General features: G+C 38.9%; 1 protein-coding gene across 2 annotated transcripts; it reads right to left on the bottom strand.

The window, feature by feature from the left end:
• Positions 1–1,138: 1,138 nt before the first annotated feature.
• Positions 1,139–17,940, bottom strand: ECI2 (enoyl-CoA delta isomerase 2). 2 transcript variants are annotated; one of them, XM_029085394.1, is made up of 10 exons: positions 17,805–17,940; positions 14,107–14,258; positions 12,702–12,800; positions 10,777–10,968; positions 9,868–9,937; positions 8,692–8,794; positions 7,585–7,705; positions 3,987–4,076; positions 2,506–2,649; positions 1,531–1,686 (listed from the first exon to the last, which is right to left on the bottom strand). In XM_029085394.1, the coding sequence occupies exons 2-10, from the start codon at positions 14,212–14,214 to the stop codon at positions 1,531–1,533; spliced, it is 1,083 nt and encodes a 360-aa protein (XP_028941227.1). In that variant the 5' UTR covers positions 14,215–14,258; positions 17,805–17,940. The 2 variants fall into 2 exon arrangements, with proteins under 2 accessions (XP_028941229.1, XP_028941227.1); XM_029085396.1 differs by lacking the exon at positions 17,805–17,940 and having other exon boundaries at positions 1,139–1,686; positions 14,107–14,274.
• Positions 17,941–19,132: the final 1,192 nt, after the last annotated feature.

Raw genomic sequence — 19,132 nt, 5'->3', positions numbered from 1 at the left:
GTTTCTGTTGGCTTTGCTTCTGCCATCCTGCGTGTGACAGCAGGTTTGCTGGTGCTGGTAGTCCTGGGTAGCAGCATCGACTCTCACAGAGCATTAAGGAAGACCCTAAATACATTTAATACTAGTTAGCATCAAATTTAACTGCTGTAACATAGCCAGGCGATGCATACCCCGGCTTCTCAATTTCTTTTTCTCTGATCCCATTTATCGCTTTCTTTCTCAGTAGTTAAATCGCAAGGGCCAGGCACCACACTGGAGGCAAATTCAGGATTTTAAGACCTGCTTACTACGCAAGGCAGCAGTGCCCCTGCCGAGCAGCCATCCTGCATGTCCCTGCTGCCCAGGTACAGGTGATTTTCCAACAGCAGCACCGCAAGTCTCAGCCGAGGGATGTGCTGGCAACACCCAAAGATGTCCATTCCTGGTGGCTTGCTGCACTGGTCCAGCAGCTCCCACCCCTGTGCTGCACCCCAGTGCTCTGGCACTTGCATCCAGATGAGGAACCAGCATTCACCTCAACCTCTGGTGCACCTACACCAGCCTCCCTCTGCATTGTCCATAGGCACCCGGTGCACCCCTGCTTTTATGTGTCCACCTGCCTAAGCACATGGGGCCAGGACCAGAGTGCCACCTTTTCAGTTTCTCAAGATTTTTTTTTTTTTTTTTTTTTTTAAAACAACAATCAGCTCCTTGTCATTGAGAGGCTTTTCTTGATGAGTAACTGCTGCTTCTCCACGATTTCCTTTCGTTAGCACTGAGCTAACTGCCTACCTACTTCCAGCAGCTTGATCCTCCTCTCTGCAGTGTCTGATACACTCTCTACCCAAAGACATCCATGAACAGTGGAGAAGTTTTCTGTTGAAAAATAATTTTTTTGTTAATTAACTCAAAAATGGCTACAGTAAAATGTCATACTGTCTTTAACAGGATTTTTCACAGAAAAAGGGCAATATAAAGCAATTAATGGAAAAGTGCTTTCAAAATTAGAACCATAAAGCTCAAAAAAACATCTTTGAAAATCTTCAAGTTAGTCAAGTGAATACTTTTTGTACGACTACCATATTAATACACCTCCAGGAACTACTTTCCCTCTCACTGAGGATGTTTAACAGAAGGAGCAAGAATCAGCACAACAGTTATTAAATACTTCTATTTATTTTTTCATTGATACAGTATTTCCTTCCCCACATATGAATAAAAAGAATCATTCATAAGACATTTATCAAAGAGCTATCAAAATCTGGTGCTATTGAATCTGTTGCTTCTTTTGAAAGACAATCTGCTTCAGTATTATTTAGAAACATCGCTGCTGCCTACAGAATAATGAACATTTTTTCAACAACCTAAATATCCATAATGGATCCAAGGCACATAATACTGTATTAATTTTATGAACCAGTATTAACCCAGTACTCAGAAGAGAAAAAGACCACAACAAAAGGTATAAGAATAATTATTTGAACAGAAAGATTATTAATGATAAGAGCAGATTAAGCTATTGCCAGAAGGTGAATAATTCTTCTGGGAAGATTAGAGTTTCGATTTCTTCTGAAAGAAGCCGAGAACAGCATTTACAAATTCATCAGATAACCACCTCTCCTTCAGGACTTCACACTCTTTACTGTTAACTGCATGGAGCTTCTCCTTTTCCACACTTTGTAACAATTGCTTTGACACTGCCAAGGACTGGAGGAGAAAGAGAGGAACATTAACAAGTTATGTCTTCTATAACTTCGTGTTTCAGGAAATAGCACAACAAACACATCGGAATTCAAACAGAGTTGTATTAACACTGTACTTTTTAACTTTTAGTCAACCTTTTTGCTGGAAGCAATTACTGCATTTAATTGCTAAGACTGCTAATAAGGTGGAGGAGGTTCATGGGAAGTGAAACAGCAGTTGACTAAGTGCTCATAATCACAGTAAATGGGCATAAGAACTGAAACCTGTTTAACTGTCTGCAGTGCCAAGTGCAACTTAATGTTATCAGCAGTTGGCAAGAGTGTCTCCTCTTGTTCAATGTAACATAATATTGTGACTCAAATAGTTTTGCAAAACCTAAACTAGTGAGCAGGATGACTAAATTCAGCAAAAAGTAAAGCCACTTAGTGTCATCTTGAGCACCCACAGTGCACACAGTACAATTAATATTGTAGAATCAGTGCTAAGGCTCTTAAACCTAAACCAGTGCCAAAATAAAAATCTAAGAGAAGGCATCCAAGGCACACACACAGAGACCACAAGCGGATTAATTAGTTTTTAAGGCTTTTCAGCCATTGAATCTCTGTATACAGTGCACTCTCTTAGATTCAGCCAGGGTAGAAGAGAGGTATCCGTTTCCCAGTAGCAGAGTGACCGGGACAGATTTATGCTTGAAAGAAAATATATTGAACCTTGTTATCCAAATAAGGATGAAGTGAAACCAAGTAATAAGATAGGTTTGGCAGAAGGACTGGGAATGCTACAGGCTTACAAGGTGGAAAAAAAAAAACCTCAAATACTGACATTTTTGGGGAGGCTTGCATAAGCTTCTAATCTTGCCCAAACTTCCTTCTGAAAAGTCCTGTCGGGGAAAACTTCAGTCACAAGTCCCTGGGCACAGGCTTCTGCTGCAGTCAGCTTTCTATTAAAAAGCAACATCTCATTGGCCTATAATAAAGAAAAGTAGAAAGTGTGATTCAATGAGACACGAGACCTGAGTAATCTGACAGGAAAGGTACAGGATGCACAGGTCCTTCTCTGCAAGGCTTCTTTCCAGCCAGTAAACCCTCAGCAGGCACTGGTGCATGGGATTTTTTCTTCCCAGGTACAAGACTTTGCCTTCTCCTTTGCTGAAGTCTATGAGATTCTCCAATTCTCCAGCCTGCTCAGGTCCCTTTGAATAGCAATACATCTGGTGCATTAACCATTCCTCTCAGTTTTGTATCGTGTGCTGAGGGTACACTCAGTCCCATCACCTGGGCCACAATGAAGAGGTCAAATAAGTACTAGACCCAGTATCAACCCTCTGGCTACACCACTAGTGACCGGCCTCCAACTCCTACTGTTCACCAAGAGTCTACATGTCTTTTTCAGCAGAGTTCCAATGTTGTCACCTGAAATTACATCAGCATAAATGCGTTTGCTCACTTCCTGCAGTAACTCCAAGATTTCTAGAACAGGGACTGGTAGGTTACATCTCACTAAATAGTGCACCCTTGATACCTGGATGTTTATGAAGCACTTGCGCTACTCCTTACAGATTTAAACACTGCTCAACAAAAATACATTGTATTAATGCAGGCAATAGTATCAGATAAGTACTTGAAACTATCTGTATGTTTTCTGTGGGATATCAAAAGAAGCAGAAAGGGAGTTATGCTGTTTTGAAAAAACCAAAAGATTCTGCTCTCTCTTATTTTTTTAAATTACTATTATTTACTGTCCTTATTACTAGAATGAACAGAGAAAATAAGAATATGGACAAAAGACCAATATGTATTTGAAAAAAATAGATAATATAAAAGGGTTGGAAGTAAACACATAAATGGATTGATTCACATTCACATGTGGAGGAACCGCTGAATACATGTTTCCCACAGGGTTGGCAGAAACCACTGCAACACTTGCTCCCTTACCTGACAAACGCAGCCTACCAAGACATTTCTTGGGTGCTCTTATTTTCTTTTTTAAACCCTTCTTTACACTATTGTCTCCTATTGTTGGAAGAAAGATACAACTTTTCGCCATATAGAAATCATCTCAAGAAGATGGAGGAAGCCATGAGAAAGATAACTTTCATCAGTAGCACAGTATGGCTTTAGAAGACACTACCCTGCTACAGTGCCTGTGCTGACACTGTCGTTACATTTCTTGATCTTTGTTTCAAAAGATGTGAACAGGAGTTTTCTTTAAGGACTCTTGCTGTGACTCTACTTGCTCTTATAGTTGAAGGATGCCAATACACAAAGGTCAGATGATCTCACATACAGTGCAGGCATTCTTACCTTGGCTAAGCCCATGATTTTTGGAAACAGGTAAGAGGAACAGCCTTCTGGGCTCTGTCCAAGTTGACTGAATGGGGTGTGAAATGTAGCCTGGGGGGGGAAAAAAAAAAAGGAATAAAGAAAAAAGAACAAAACAAAGCAAACCTCACCACAGAGCACAGGACAAAAGTACTAGCATTTAGTTGTCATTGTAAAGCTTCTACTGTAACACAGAGTTCACCAGAAATACATTTGAACTGTTAACATAATAGGATTTAAATACCATCCGGTAACACTGCTTCATCCTCTTGATGCACCCAAGAGCTGACAAAATGCTAGCCTTTATTTCCATTTAAAAATACAAAATGATACGCAGAGCGTGTTGCCAATGCAGCTTTCACTGTAACAGAAGGTAATAATTTCTTACTGTACTGCAGATGGCCAAGCAGTACGACAGATCGATAGACTCCCTGGCAAGAAAGTGGCATTTACATCATTGTAAGAAAAGATCAGACAACATCTGCCAAAATACAGGCTAGTATTGGTCATGCTTAAGCAAGGGGAGATTAACTATTGGTCATGCTTAAACAAGGGAAGATTAATTATACCAGGGGCACAAACTGATGCCCCATGAACTGGAGCAAAATCCAGTGCAGAAGGCAAAGTTAACTGACTGCCCAATATGATGATCTGTTTTCAGACTGGGCTGCGCAGTGTCCTGTAAATGTGGCTAGTAGTGATCTGCTCTGGGAATATCTGGCTGAGAATAAAACCAGATCCTGGTCTCCCAGATCCTGGGAGAATCTTACCAATGTTTATAACAAAGCTGGCCACTTCTGGAATAGGTAGCCAATGCCTAAGGCACTTCAACCAAGCTACTGGAGAGTGTGAAATTAAGCAGGAATTTGGAATAGAATGACCACACTGCATGGGAGTTCACAATCCCAGAAAAGGAAGAATAGAGACCTTTGAGAAGGTTTCAATGAACTTGAAGTTAATAGGAAAGTTCTCATGAAGACTAACCTAAGTGAAAGGCTCACTGAGACTCTGCAGAAATCCTCAAAGTACTATTACCAAGGGCACAAGCAAAAGCTGTCCCAGCGCAGGTAGGAAAGTACTTACAGATTGTCTCAGCTAAATCATGAGCTCATCACTGACTTTAAATACAAGTACACAGAAAGTGAAAACTACGTCAGACAACTAAGTATGAAACTAACATAAGCAGACAGAGATTAAGAAAACAGAAATGCAAGACAAAAATAAGATGTACTTACCAATGATTACGTATACAAGCAGTAAAAGAAAGTTCAAGTACGAATCTCAAAGCATTCAGTAAAGAAGGATACTATTAACAGGACAAAACATTTAATGCTTATTTGGATTAAACTTCAACTAAATCTATACTAACTTGTATCTGTAGGAGATATGTTGATGGAGAAGCAATCTGAATTCAAAATAGTCTTAATAAAACGGAGAAGTACGAATAAGATGCTCTTTAATACAGACAAGTTAAAGTTTGGCACTAATAACTTGGTATATAGTAGATGGTACACGACGGGAGCAACTGTTTAACTGGCAATGCTGCAGTAAGGGATCCAGGTGTTATAGCAGATTACAAGTATGTAAATCAAATAACACTGCGGGATTTCAAAACAGAAATACAGCCTGCAGAATGTGGAGAAGTTCTTCTGCTCTACTTTGTATCAATAAGACATGAGCTGGACTGATGCATCCAGTTTGTACCACTACGCTTAAAGAGACAGAGAACAACTGGAAGGAGTCCAGAGGAATGTGACTGCAGGCCTAAGAAAGCACATGAGTTAAAACTGAATGAATTGTAGCTGTTTAGCTCAAAATAAAGAAAAGATTGTGAGCATGGATGTATACCTGAGATATATCTAACAGTCTAAACACAATGATAGCTAAGCACACTTACAGCTGTTGTAAGGGAGGATGAAAATAGCCTGTTCTTTAAATTCAGGAACAAGAAACAATAGGTTCACGCTGCAGCAAAAAAAGATCAGATGGGAGGGGAGGAAGAGGGAGAACCCAACAATTTTTTAGTAAAAGAAGAGATCTAGGACCAGCACAGACTGAATAAATCATGTACGTTATACAAGCATATGTCAGGAGTGACACGGTCCTAGCTGATCCTGTTACGAGGCGAGCAGAAGGAGCTGGTCTCTTGCAGCACAATTTTCCTGAGACTCATAGTGACAAACCCCAATCAGCGGGAACCCTGAAGAAAAATCTGACACAGTGCTGAAGCATGAGTCAAAGTACCATCACAGACACTTCTGCAAGCAACCGCTTGCCTGAAATTAATTAAGATGTTGGGTTAAGTTCTGTATCTGTTTAATAACCTTATACAAATGAACAACAGAACATAAAGAATAAGCCATATAATGGGATTCTGTGTTATGCCTTAATACACCATTTGGTTATGTATTTGGCAAGTTACCTTAAAATATTAGGTTACAGAATCACAGAATCACAGAATGTTGGGGATTGGAAGGGACCTCGAAAGATCATCTAGTCCAATCCCCCTGCCAGAGCAGGAACCTAAACAATTTTACACAGGAAGGCGTCCAGGCGGGTCTTGAATGTCTCCAGAGAAGGAGACTCCACACCCTCCCTGGGCAGCCTGTTCCAGTGCTCTGTCACCCTCACAGTAAAGTAGTTTTTTCTCAAGTTTAAGCAGAACCTCCTGTGTTCCAGCTTACACCCATTGCTCCTTGTCCTATCGTTGGGCATCACTGAGAAGAGCCTGGCTCCATCCTCATGACATTTGCCCTTAACATATTTGTAAACATTAATTAGGTCTCCCCTCAGTCTCCTCTTTTCCAAGCTAAAGAGACCCAGCTCCCTCAGCCTTTCCTCATAAGGGAGATGCTCCACTCCCTTAATCATCTTGGTGGCTCTACGCTGGACTCTCTCAAGGAGTTCCCTGTCCTTCTTGAACTGTGGGGCCCAGAATTGGACACAATATTCCAGATGCGGCCTCACCAGGGCAGAGTAGAGGGGGAGGAGAACCTCTCTCGACCTACTAACCACACCCCTTCTAATGCACCCCAGGATGCCATTGGCCTTCCTGGCCACGAGGGCACAGTGCTGGCTCATGGTCATCCTGCTGTCCACCAGGACTCCCAGATCCCTTTCCCCTTCACTACTCTCCAATATTCCTCTTCACTACTCTCCAATATTTGGTTGAATAAACCAAAGCTTTTCCAGAGTTACCTTGGAACACAGATCTGATAAAATGCCAGTTCTTGCACTTCCATCCCGTAATAATCTTTTGCTCTCCCTCCCACTCCTGAAAGGGGCCTTACAAGCATCATATCACATTAGCTACTCTTTACTGTACCCACTGATACAGTAAAGAGGTTCTAGACTGGACTCAATAACATGGTAACCATAACCACAGCAGGGAAATTCGATGCGTGTTAACCACTGTCCGATGCGCCCCTGTGCTTGTAATTAATATAGGTGTTCCCTGATGTGATATAAAAACCCTTTACACTTGTGCGTTCTTTTCTGTTAGATTACCCCAAACCAAATAGTATTTGTTACGGGAAGAGGCTTAAAGACTGTCTTGGGATCAGCTGTGTCATGTACTCACCCTGTCAGAAGCATAGACAACATCACACAATCCAAGGACTGTTACACAGATTCCAACAGCTGGGCCATTTACCACTGCAATCAGTGGTTTAGGGAAATCAATAAAATGACCCACAAACTCTCTAGAGAGAAGGAAAAAAAGAATGTAAGAGTCACATCCTAGTCTTTTTCATCAAATATAAACAACTTTCAAAACAGGTGATTAGATACTGCATAACAAAAACCACAAGCTAAATTCTGTGTAGCATGTTTCTGACCCTCTCCCAAATGAATTTTCACAATCAAAACATTTGAAATACCTGCATTTCCTTACCAACTAAGAATCAAACACGTACACATCAGCATAGCTTTCCTATTTCCTGCAATCAAGTTATGAAAGTGCTGTCCTCTTCAGCTACAGTTACTGAACACAGGTCCCTATCAAGAACAGTCTTTGGCTCTATCTATCTGCCTATACCCATCCCAACTCCACTCATGGGATAATCATTCCCTTCCCAGACTCTGTTCTGTGGTGAAGCCCCAGCAGGCACCAAAATCAAAATTGTGCCCAGCACATTTGTCAGATGATGCTCCTGATCTCCTTCACCTTAGAAAATAAATCAGTTAAACAGGGAGATTCAGACTCAAAGATGAAAGCAAGATCTCAGAATTCCTGGGCAATTTTTAACAAGGTCATCACACCTAGTATTTCAAAGAAGTCTGTCAGGGAAGGTATTTTGGCATGTTCTGCTAGTGTAGACACTGTTAGATATCAAAAAACCCACAAATATTTCATTGCAGCTTACAAACTATACAGTCAAAATCATGTTTTTGTCATTATATCTGCATGTACTTTGGGGACTAAAAAATAAAATCGAGTATTTAGCATTTCTGTACTTAAAAAGATTTCAAATATTAATCTCTTTTCCTCACTTATTCCACATAATTAATACTACTTCTCTGACACGATCTTTGTGTTTACACACATGGTGAGCTCTTGGACACAGCCATCTAAAAGGATGTATGGTAGCATAACTGGGTCCCTGCTGTCGTGTTTTCTAACAATGTCTGCAAATTATAATTTACCCATTACAGTAACTTATGCACATATGAAACCATGATGTTCTACTTGAGTAATACTGCTCCATCATTTGACATCTTCTCCACTTCACCGGGCTGGATATTAGTAAAAATATTCAGATCATTTCCACTACTATAGTAGTCTCCATTTCCTGCAGAGAACACATATGGATAAATGCACCGATGGTTTCTGAGCAGGTAAGAAAGAGAAGCTTCTATTTATTACATTTACAAAATAATTTAATTCTAAGTGTCTAACAATATTAAGTAATTAGAGGGATTGTCTCAAAGTATGCACACCACTTAAAAGGACATCTATGGCTGAAAAATAAGTTTTGACTGACAATTCACTGAAAAACAATGGGTAAAAAGCCAAATAACGTTAAATTTGAAAGATTTGAGGGGAAAAAAAAAAATTTTCTGTAACAGTGTCAGATGGAAAAATATTTATTTTATTTCTTTCCCTGCATACTTGCTCAGGTTTTTCTTTTTCCTGTCAATTCACAATCATTCACACAGTAAAAAGTGAGACCTTTTTTTAAAAAAAAAAAAATCCAGGAAAATAAAAATGTAAGTTTCCCCTCATCCCCCTGACGAAAGAATCAAAAGTAGTCAGAACAAACTATTTAGTATGTGGTAGAAGTTTCAGGGTTTTTATGACCAATTAAGGAAAAGGGTATAGCATTCTAAGGATAAGACTGACAGCACAGAAAAAAAAAAAAAAAATCAACATAAAATATCTTTTTTTCCAATGATCATAGGTAAATATGCAGTGTGAACCTTCCACTGCCCATGCCAGTGGAGGATTTGAGGAGCTTGTTTTTAGTATGTTCCAATGTATCATAGAGCTAGAGAAAATTTACTAAACCCATACCAATGAACTTCAAAAGCAGTAGTGAAGATGCTGTGGAACAGATATATCAGCTACTTAAAAGTAATAAAGCCCTTAGGAGTATTCCACGTCTACCTTATTATCTCAGAAAGATGTTTTGATATAACAGCAAGCTTGCTAAATAATTTGAAACACTACCTTGAAAGAATTTTGTCAAGACACACTGGAAAATCTTTGGTCTATACTAGAGGAAAGAATGTCCTTACTTACACAGTTCTGTCTTAGTCTAAACAGAGGTAGATACTTCACGTCAGTACCATACCTTGACATAACATAAAACTATAAAAATATAAAATAATATAAAATCTAAGAGAGGCATATGAAGTGTAGTACCAGTAATAACTGCTATGGTAGAATCATCTTTTCCAGCTTCTTCAAGTGCTTTGATAATTTCTCTGTACATCTGCGTAAGAGGAAAATCAACAAAGTACAAATGTGATGCTGCAAAAGATCATAAAAAGGAGATTCACACTGAAAACAAGGAACTTGAGAGACAGATTAACTATGGGCCTTTTAAGGTCCTTTGGAAAACAGATATTAACTGGCAAGAGCTAATTTTAAAACCTGAGAAGTAGTTTTAGTGGGTAAAATGATATAGTAAAGAATTAGCAGCAGTGGGGTTAAGCCCCTGTTCTGGTATCTTTGTAATTGGGAAACAGGATGATCATGAGGAGATCCATCTGTTGGAAACATGAAGACAGCTCTGGTGACCAGAAGACTATCTAGCCGTACACACAACAGCGCTGAGCCAAAGCAGGCTGCACACATGCTTTGTTATACACAAGGCTACAGTCAAATCTCATCTCCACAAAACAGGCAGCTTGCATTTTAGTTCAGTGCAGACTGTAATCCCATAGTAAGTTTGAAAAAAAAAAAACCAAACCAAAAAAACAAACCCAAAAGACACAGAAAAGCCAAATCCATAAAGTTTTAGCTGAATGGTTTCATTTTGTACTGGCTCTTTATTCCTTAGGTTGTCACTGGAGTCAAGATACTAAGCTCTCATAAAATTAAGTCCACCACGCTTCAGTTAGTTGTGCTAAATCTGTAGTAATGATTCTTTTGTACTGGCTCTTTATTCCTTAGGTTGTCATTGGAGTCAAGATACTAAGCTCTCATAAAATTAAGTCCACCACGCTTCAGTTAGTTGTGCTAAATCTGTAGTAATGATTCTTTAAAAACATAAGCATCTTTACCTAGGAAAGAAAAAAATCGATAATTCTCCCAAATTAATTTCTTTACCTTACGGTTGATGGCATTTTTCTTATCAGGTCGGTTAAACATTATCTTCGTGATATTGTTTTTAGTGGTAACTATTATTGTTTCATAGCCATCATGTTGTCCCTCTTCTGGAGAAGCATCTTTCTTCTGGGTATCAGACTCTGCAGAGACTAGGCTTGAGACAAGTTCAGTATATTTCTGTCTGGCATTATCCTGTAATGAGGGGAAAAAAAATAATCACACAAGATTATCAAATGCTGAAATCAAAATCAGTCTGCTGCACTATTCATAAAATGGGCGTCTGCAGGGGAAAAATGGAAGGGGATTGTGCTTCAGGACAAAAGAAAAAAACCACTTCAATTAGTGAGCATTCTAATTAGGGTGAGAAGGGGAACACACTGTAGTTAAACACTGCAGATCATGCTTAAAGTCAGCTGGAAATCAGCAGCAATGGATATACAAAATAAAAGCGTGTAGATGCTGGGATGATGATATTCATTTTGTTGGAGAAGTGCCCCCATCCATGCCCAAGGTTACCAGAGAGACCTTTGTCATCATCCCAACATTTACACATTTCTATGGATCCTTTGTTTATGTTTCCGATTGGACATTTCTCCAATAAAATAAAAGTTTTTATTTTAGAACATGTGTTGCTGAAAACAAAGAGTGCTGAAATAGGTCCATGGCATTTTAAAATTGTTTGAAGACACTAGTTTTCATTTAGCACAAGCATGACATGCAAAAGCCTAAAGGATCCCGCCTCCTTATTTCTACAGTACGCAGTGATTTAAAAGAATTATAAGTTCTTGGTTGTTACAACCTATGTCCTTGAAAGAATAATATACTTTGAACAGTTTTATAATCCATAATCTCTACCACATGAGATTGTCTATTCCCTCTCTACTATAATTTCAGGAGCAGATTGTTTTCCTTAAGTGTTTCTTAGCTATTCCTAAAAGCTACAGTGCCATCTCAAAAAGCCCAACCAAAACAAAAAATAAAAACACACCCCAAAAATCCCAAAGGCAGCACAAGAATATGTTATGTTCGTGAAATTATCCAAGCACTTTTCTTCTAAAAGAAAAAAGCAAAAAACATCCCTATATTAAGCAATATCTTTGACTGTCCTCAGAAACTACTCCTGAACAGCAGGCCTACTACAGCAGTGACACAGCTGGCTTTTAAAGCTTATGTTTCCTTCACTTAATAGCAGCTGAAGAAATTGTGGTAGCTATATGTGATGTCAGATTTAAGACAGTCTGGATAGAAAAATGTATGCAAAAATACTTATGTATCTTTGCATACTTATGCATACTTATGTATACTTTGCATACTTATGTATCTTTGCATCTGTATTCTGCCTACTCACTTCACTTTAAGTAAAGATTTCTCTAAAGGTTATGAAAGGTATTAAAGATGTCAGGATATACCAAGAAAGAATGAAGAGAGGCTCTCAATACACCATTTTTTCCTAGTCTTTCAGTCAGTGGCATAAGACACTGACCTTTTAAAATGTCAAAGTTATCAATATGCTCAATTCACAAATTTTCCCTTTGTTGTAAGAACTGAGAAGCTCAATCCATCTTTCTTGAAGGGAAGAGCAGAATAGAACATAGTGTGATGTCCTGGTTTCAGCCTGAACAGAGCTAAATAGCTCTGACATGTAAAAACCACTCTTTTTATTAAAACTCAACACACACATAAGACCTCTTACACTGATACAAGCTGGTAGCAATAATGTAGAACTAGGCCTACACAGTAAAGAAATCTCCAAACACTGAAGCAGTGAAATGAATGTAGAATACAGTGCAAAACATTTGGGTGTCTGAAGCAGTCACTCAACTAGCATGTAATGTACTTAGATATCAGCCATTCACTTACAGACCAGGCACTTCAAGGTAGAGTAATCTACAAAGTATCTTAAGTGAAATTGTAGGTATTATCACCTGAGACAAATTGCCAAGAGAATTCCATGCATCCCACTTGGCTTTCTTGACAAAGTCCAGCATACCTGGTTTTGGAGAATTGCAGGGACCTTCAGTAGCCTGAAAAGAGAGTGAAACAAAACTTATTTAAACCTTTGATTAAAGATCAGATGCCTTGGCAGAAAAATAGGATGACTGTTACGAGTATTTATATGATCAGGATACAGAATTAAACTCTGAGACAGAAAGAACACCTAGTGGCTGGACAATATTCAGACAGTTCATATAACATGAAATTTTCAGTGTCTGCTCGTTCCTAATACCTGGTGCTGGGCTTTCAGAAGCATGTAACCAATTAGTTACATTAGTTTCCAAAACACCCAAGTGTACAAGTTTTCCTATCTCAAAAATTGTGGAAGTTTTATAATTAAAAAAAAAAAGTTAAAGACTTGAAAGCTGTATAAACAAAGAAACAATTGCATAAGATCTATTAAATTGGATCTTACTCCAAAGTTGGCCCTACTATGAGCAAGGGCATTGGACCAGTTGAACTGCAAATGTCCAAGCTATCCTGAAGTATTCTATCATCAGTATTCCTGAAGAAAAGGACACTATCAGAGAGAAATATTTCAAGTGGGAAGTAGGAAAGACAGAATATATTTATGAGCTCATCATTATTAATTAGTAAAACTACCTGGACAGTCAGCTGTCTAAGTTTTTGTTTAAAGGAATGACTGATTGCCTTCTTCAATACAGCCACAGTCTGTACTGACCCTCCAGCCAATCTTGATCCACAAATACTTCCCCAAATGCCAGTACAAAGCCTGCTAAGGACTTGCAGCTATTTCTATCAAGGCATCCTTCCATGCTGTAGTAAAAAACCTTCACTCAAAGTGTGGAGGAACAGTCTCTTGAATTTAAAGGAAAAAAAAAAAGAGAAAAAAGAAAAAGACTACAATGAACACCCAAAAAAAAAGAAAGAAGAAAAAACCCAAACCGAAAACCAACCTTCAACTGTCAACATTGTTATATCATAGGCCCAGCTGATTCACCACAGATAGAACAAATTTAAGAGGAAGCTTGTGGCATACCCTTTTTTCTTAGGCAGAAGTAATTTTCCAGAGCTGCATCAATATATGCTATATTATATGCAATACATCACAGAGTGGAAGTACTTTGGCTCTATTTCTTTGAATAAAGGTTTCTGTTCAAAGTATGATTTAGAAGATGAAACAGGTTTGGGTTCCCTCAGAATTCAGGCAGGGTTTGAGGTGCTGGCATTTCAAGACCAGAATTTGAGCACTTGAAATGAAGAGCTTGTTAAGACACCATACATTTGAACAACCCCTGTTTTAAGTAAATATTTAACAGATCCATCCCCTCAGATTACAAATGTCCCTTATGAAACAAAATAAGTCAAGCCTACCTGTTTAAACAAAGCATAGAGCTTCAACTTAGTTTCATTCCCAGGATCTTTTTTCAAAAGCTTCAGTTGTTCTTGAGCCTTTTCAAAGTCTTTCTGGCTGACTTGCATGGTGGCTGCAGTCACGTGCAGGTGAATTGTTGGTGTGAAGACAGCTTGTGCTCGCCTGTTAGTAAGTGGAAAGAAAAAATCCCATTGCTTGGCTTTTGTGTAAGACTAGAGGAGAAACAAATATGCTGCTTTATAAGACATTTAAAGTAAACGTAAAACATTAAATACTTGTACCTGCACTGATCAAAAAAACCCCAAAACAAAACAAAAACCCAATAACAAATAGCAAGATACTAAAAATTACAAGAAAGTTGCTTCAGAAGTTTGTTTTAGCTGCAACACAATTAACCTTTAGAGGTACATAAAGAGCTAGATTTAATGTTGCCAGATGACAAAGAAACTACGCAGTAATATAGAAGATGATCATCTATAGACCACTAAATGCCAGTAGTGATAAACTAATGTTTTGTTGTTTCTGCAACAAATCAGAGCCCTACAGGTTCTGTCCATGACAATAAGAAACACAGAACATTTTTATTAATGATTTAAATCTCTGCATGCAACATTAACAGCTTGATATGTCTATGGATTAAAGCGAGTATGCTGCCTGTCTGTTGTCTGTAGTCTTTGCAAGTTTGTGCCCTTCTATCTCAAAGCACTTAAATCTGAAAGCTTAGTTCTCCAATCAGGGCAACATAAGTGAAGACTAATTGCAAAACGTACTATGGAAAAGGACTGGTTGTAAAAATGTAGACACTTGAAATAAGAGTTAGTCAAAATATTGTGGGAGAAGAACTTTCTACCAGGAAAAAGATAATTCAATCAAAAACCAACCAAACAAAAAACTCCCAAAAGACCAAAACCCCCAAACCTCACCCCAAAGAATCAAACATAACTCACCCCCATAATGCTCTGTAAAAGCAGGTTTACCTCAACAAAGTTTGAAGTCAAATGTCAAGAAGTCTAATAACTTTGGCTTGTTTCAGTAGGGCAAAACTATGTTGTTTCAGCTTTCTTTGGTTAAATTACAATATATGTTAAATATTTGTACTATTTTTAAAATGTTAGCAGTTTATGTGTCCACATTTCTTCTCTGTTTTAGTCAAAAAAGAACAAAAACCCCAACTTGCCCCGTTCTAACTTACAGACACAGCTGTTATGTTAGAACATCATACATGATAGATTTCATAACCAGTCACGTCTGAAAAAATAATGATTATCTCAAATGCAGACTGATAAAATGCTTAATCATTAATCTGTTGACGTTTCAGTTACAGAATCATCATTTTAAAGTCATACCTAACACCAAAATCCTGCCTTTTTATACACACCTAGTGAGAACTTGAGAGAAATTCAATAGCACTGCCTACTTCAGAAACATCCACATTGCCCTTATTTCTTAAATAAAATTTATTTTGTATTGCAAGCCTAATAGTTGCAGGCTAGAAATGCAAAGAATGCCAACTGTGCCCAGTTAATTTTATTACTATTTCATTTCATGCAGATAGAAGTTTTCAGTTATCTTGTAAAAATGTTTGTAAGATCTACTGGGTTTACGTCCTATTACAGCCCTTCTGTATTAGTAAAATCTAAGTTTCTGGAATTTATTTTTGGCAGACTAAAATGTTTGAATGACAGACAAGAATATTTTCTGTTATATACAAAAATTCTTTCAAAAAGAAAGAATTCCAGAATCTGCTTCAAAATCTTACACTAGTAAAAAGAAATCAGTGTGCACAATACACAATAGAACAGGCTGTTAAAAATGGCTGCAGGAACAGAAAGTCCTTTTAGTTAAATTGATCAGCTGTAGGTCTTCATTAACACAGCAGTGCACCCAGGCAGGCGTGGGTTAACCAGCTGCCAGCTTCACTCACCTTCAGGCAAACTGATGTTTTCAGAAGACTGTCAGAGTTTAACAAGTTTATCCCTTAACCAGCTGAGGGGTTATTTAGCTAACTTGGGGACTTCACCTCCAGCATCAATAAAAGCACTTTGACAGGAAAAAGGGTACCTAAATGGATTCAGATCCGAGTTTTTTAAGTTTCTTTGCTTAGTCTGTCCCAGAGTCAAAGAACATGATGCTCACTTTCAGATCTATCCCCAAGCATGTCTTTAAAGTCACATTTACAGGAAGAAGAAAGTGAGAATGCAGGAAGATAACTAGTGGTTTCTTTTGGCTTTGGGTTTCCCCCTCTCCAATTTTTCCAGCCATGACTGGAATTACTTGAATTCTGCTGCTGTTCCCAAGATGATCCATGCATCTGGTAAAAGTTTTCTGTCAGTCTATGCAGTGACTATACTGAAATGGATTCAATGTTTAAAAAGGAAGATTTGGGTTTACCCCATGTAACAATCGGGACATAGCTACGGTCACACAATGCTTTAAATATTATAAATAGGCTTTAAGAATCTCTTTTATACACAACTTGATAGTGACCATATTTTTGTGACCATAAATGAACAAGAGTTGAGAATGGGCAGTTGGGGAGAGGGGAACAGCACAGCAGCCAGTCTGAAGGTATGTATGCATGTACGTTCATGGTTAAGGGTGTTTGGGATAATTTAGCAGGCCACAAATTCTCTTCCTTGTTAAGGAGGCAAAGTGGACAAGTTACAGGAGAAGGAAACAATCAGGTGAATAAAAAAAAAAATCTGGCTGGGGAAAAGTGGAATAATCTTTCAGTGAGTTTAGACTCAGAGCTACTTTCCTTTGCTGTTTGATTATATCCAGTTTTACTTCTTAGCTACAAAATGTTTGGGTAAAATATATCATCTATCCACTTCAAATACTCCATCTTTCATTCATCTTTTCCTCTTTACCTACGGGTTTGTAAAAGGAGACTGTGCAACTTAGCTGTTTATTAAAGACTGGTCATAAAAAAGGCCTCTTTCTTTTAGTTCTTCCTTGCTGCTTGTAGCTCAGTACTCTGCAGAATATCAAAGACTCACTCCTTTCTCTCTGCCTTCTGATCTCAGAGGACATTTCCTACACACCAGTGATGATCACCAGTTCTCAACATGCTAAGGCTAAGCTGACTGCTACTACTTCTCCACTAAAATAACAAAGGATGAAAAAGCAAAGGAAAAAATAAGTTATTTCACTTCATTCACCTTGGGCAGGACCTCATTCTTCAGAGAGATACATGAATAGCAGGAGCAGAACTCCTTGACCCCAAGTAGATCACACAAAGAGTGCGGAGGAGATGACTCACCACCTGTCAGCCCACACAGCCATCTCTAGAACCACACAGTGATGCCATCCCACAAATCTCAAAGACCAAGGAGCAGGAGAGGCTGCTGTAGCCCACTACAGGTAGAACTTACTCTCTCGATCTGCTGCTCCCTTGCTGTGACAATGAATTCTTCCTACTCCCCCCCTGAGCTAATCCATGCCTCATTTTAGCAGCCTTGCTGAAACCACACAAGGCAGGCAGAGAGCCTGGAACTTGTCCTACAAACTACCTGCACTTGTTTCAATCCAAGCAAAAAAAGAAGCCTTGGAAAGGTAATCAAAAACCCCTCTGTATTCCCCCTTCTCATCTATTTGCTGCAACAAAGCTAAATGATTTCCCCTGCAAAGCTTCCCCTCTTCATTGCTCTGCACCTTGTGTGCAATGAGCTGCCACTGTCCCACTGCTACACGTTACCTTTGTTTTACCGGCACCCGCGGAGGAGTGGTGAGGGCCCTGCAACCTTGCCCAGCTGGGTAAAGAGCCAGCTCCCACCAGAGAGAGAAAAGCAAGAGGAGTCACAACTGGGCAGAGCAGCCAGAGTCCACGACAAATGCCTGCACACTCTGGCAAGATCATTCACTCGGTACTTCTCCAGTTGCACACTCTGAAAAAAGAAACAAACCCTGGGCATCACTGCCGGAACCTGACACATTTCAGATTTATTCCTCTGCCTTGGACACCTCTTTGTTCCCATTCAGTCAATCTGGATATCTTGCAAGCCCATCATTTATCCTGTTCACTCTACCTGTTCACATAAATGTCTCTTAACCTGATAAACATTCAAACATAAGGCTTTTAATTAAGATTTTAAAAGTCAGTTACACTGCAGGTAGTTTCTCATTGTTCAGCAAAGACTGCAAAGCCTGTTAGACAGGGCCCCTCATTACAATGTAGTTGGCACTTGCATTAAGGACTTTTACATAGTTAAAAATGCCAACTTTTTGTAAAATGCTGTCTGCTCACTTTCTAACTTTTAAAGCAACTTAAGACTAAATAGAAGTCAAAATCTCTCTTTGCTTAGGAAACATCAAAAGCAAAAGAAAGGGATGGATATACCTGAACACCACCTGCCATTTACTTAATAAAGGTTTTCTTTTAAATGTTAGTAGATCCTGGGGAAATAAAGTACAGACAAAAGCAGTTAAAAATCCTATCAGGACTAAAAGTGGCATGTGGTGCTAGAAACACGTGGGTTAAACTCCTGAGAGAACTGGAAAATGCTCATTTCATGTTATTGTAACTACCTTTAGAGAGACAAGGAAGAACAGGAGGAGTTGTCAGACAGAAGCTAGCAGTACATTAAAGTGTCACTCAGATGATCCTGGAACATATGGTTAATAGAAGATGTGGGTATCTTTTGCACATTATATGTAATACTTCAGACAACGCATATGACATCTCTTCTTTGCTGTGATCACTATCTCAAGATGCTGTGATCTTTTGTGCTGCTCTTTCCACACGTTCTTCAAGCAGAACAGTGAGCAGCACAGTAACCACTCCTTGCCATTTCACACAGACCTGGTATTACAGCATCATAGAGCAGCAATATCTCTGCTCACATTCTTTCCATCTTAAGAGAAAAAGAAACAAAATACTGTTGTACTGCTGTGTGGTGGTTTCACTTTCCCAGAGGAGCGACAATCCCAAATTGAAACCACAATCCCAGAAGAGCAAGAGCCTGAGTGAGTCAGAGAGAGCAAGACAGAGATGTCCTAGCTCAGGACACTGTTTCTGAGGTGCCA

This window comes from Antrostomus carolinensis, unplaced genomic scaffold (genome assembly GCF_000700745.2).
Source record: "Antrostomus carolinensis isolate BGI_N321 unplaced genomic scaffold, ASM70074v2 scaffold8576, whole genome shotgun sequence".
Lineage (NCBI taxonomy): Eukaryota > Metazoa > Chordata > Aves > Caprimulgiformes > Caprimulgidae > Antrostomus > Antrostomus carolinensis.
The sequence above is the reverse complement of the archived record's forward strand: the minus strand, read 5'-3'. Positions and strand labels throughout refer to the sequence as shown.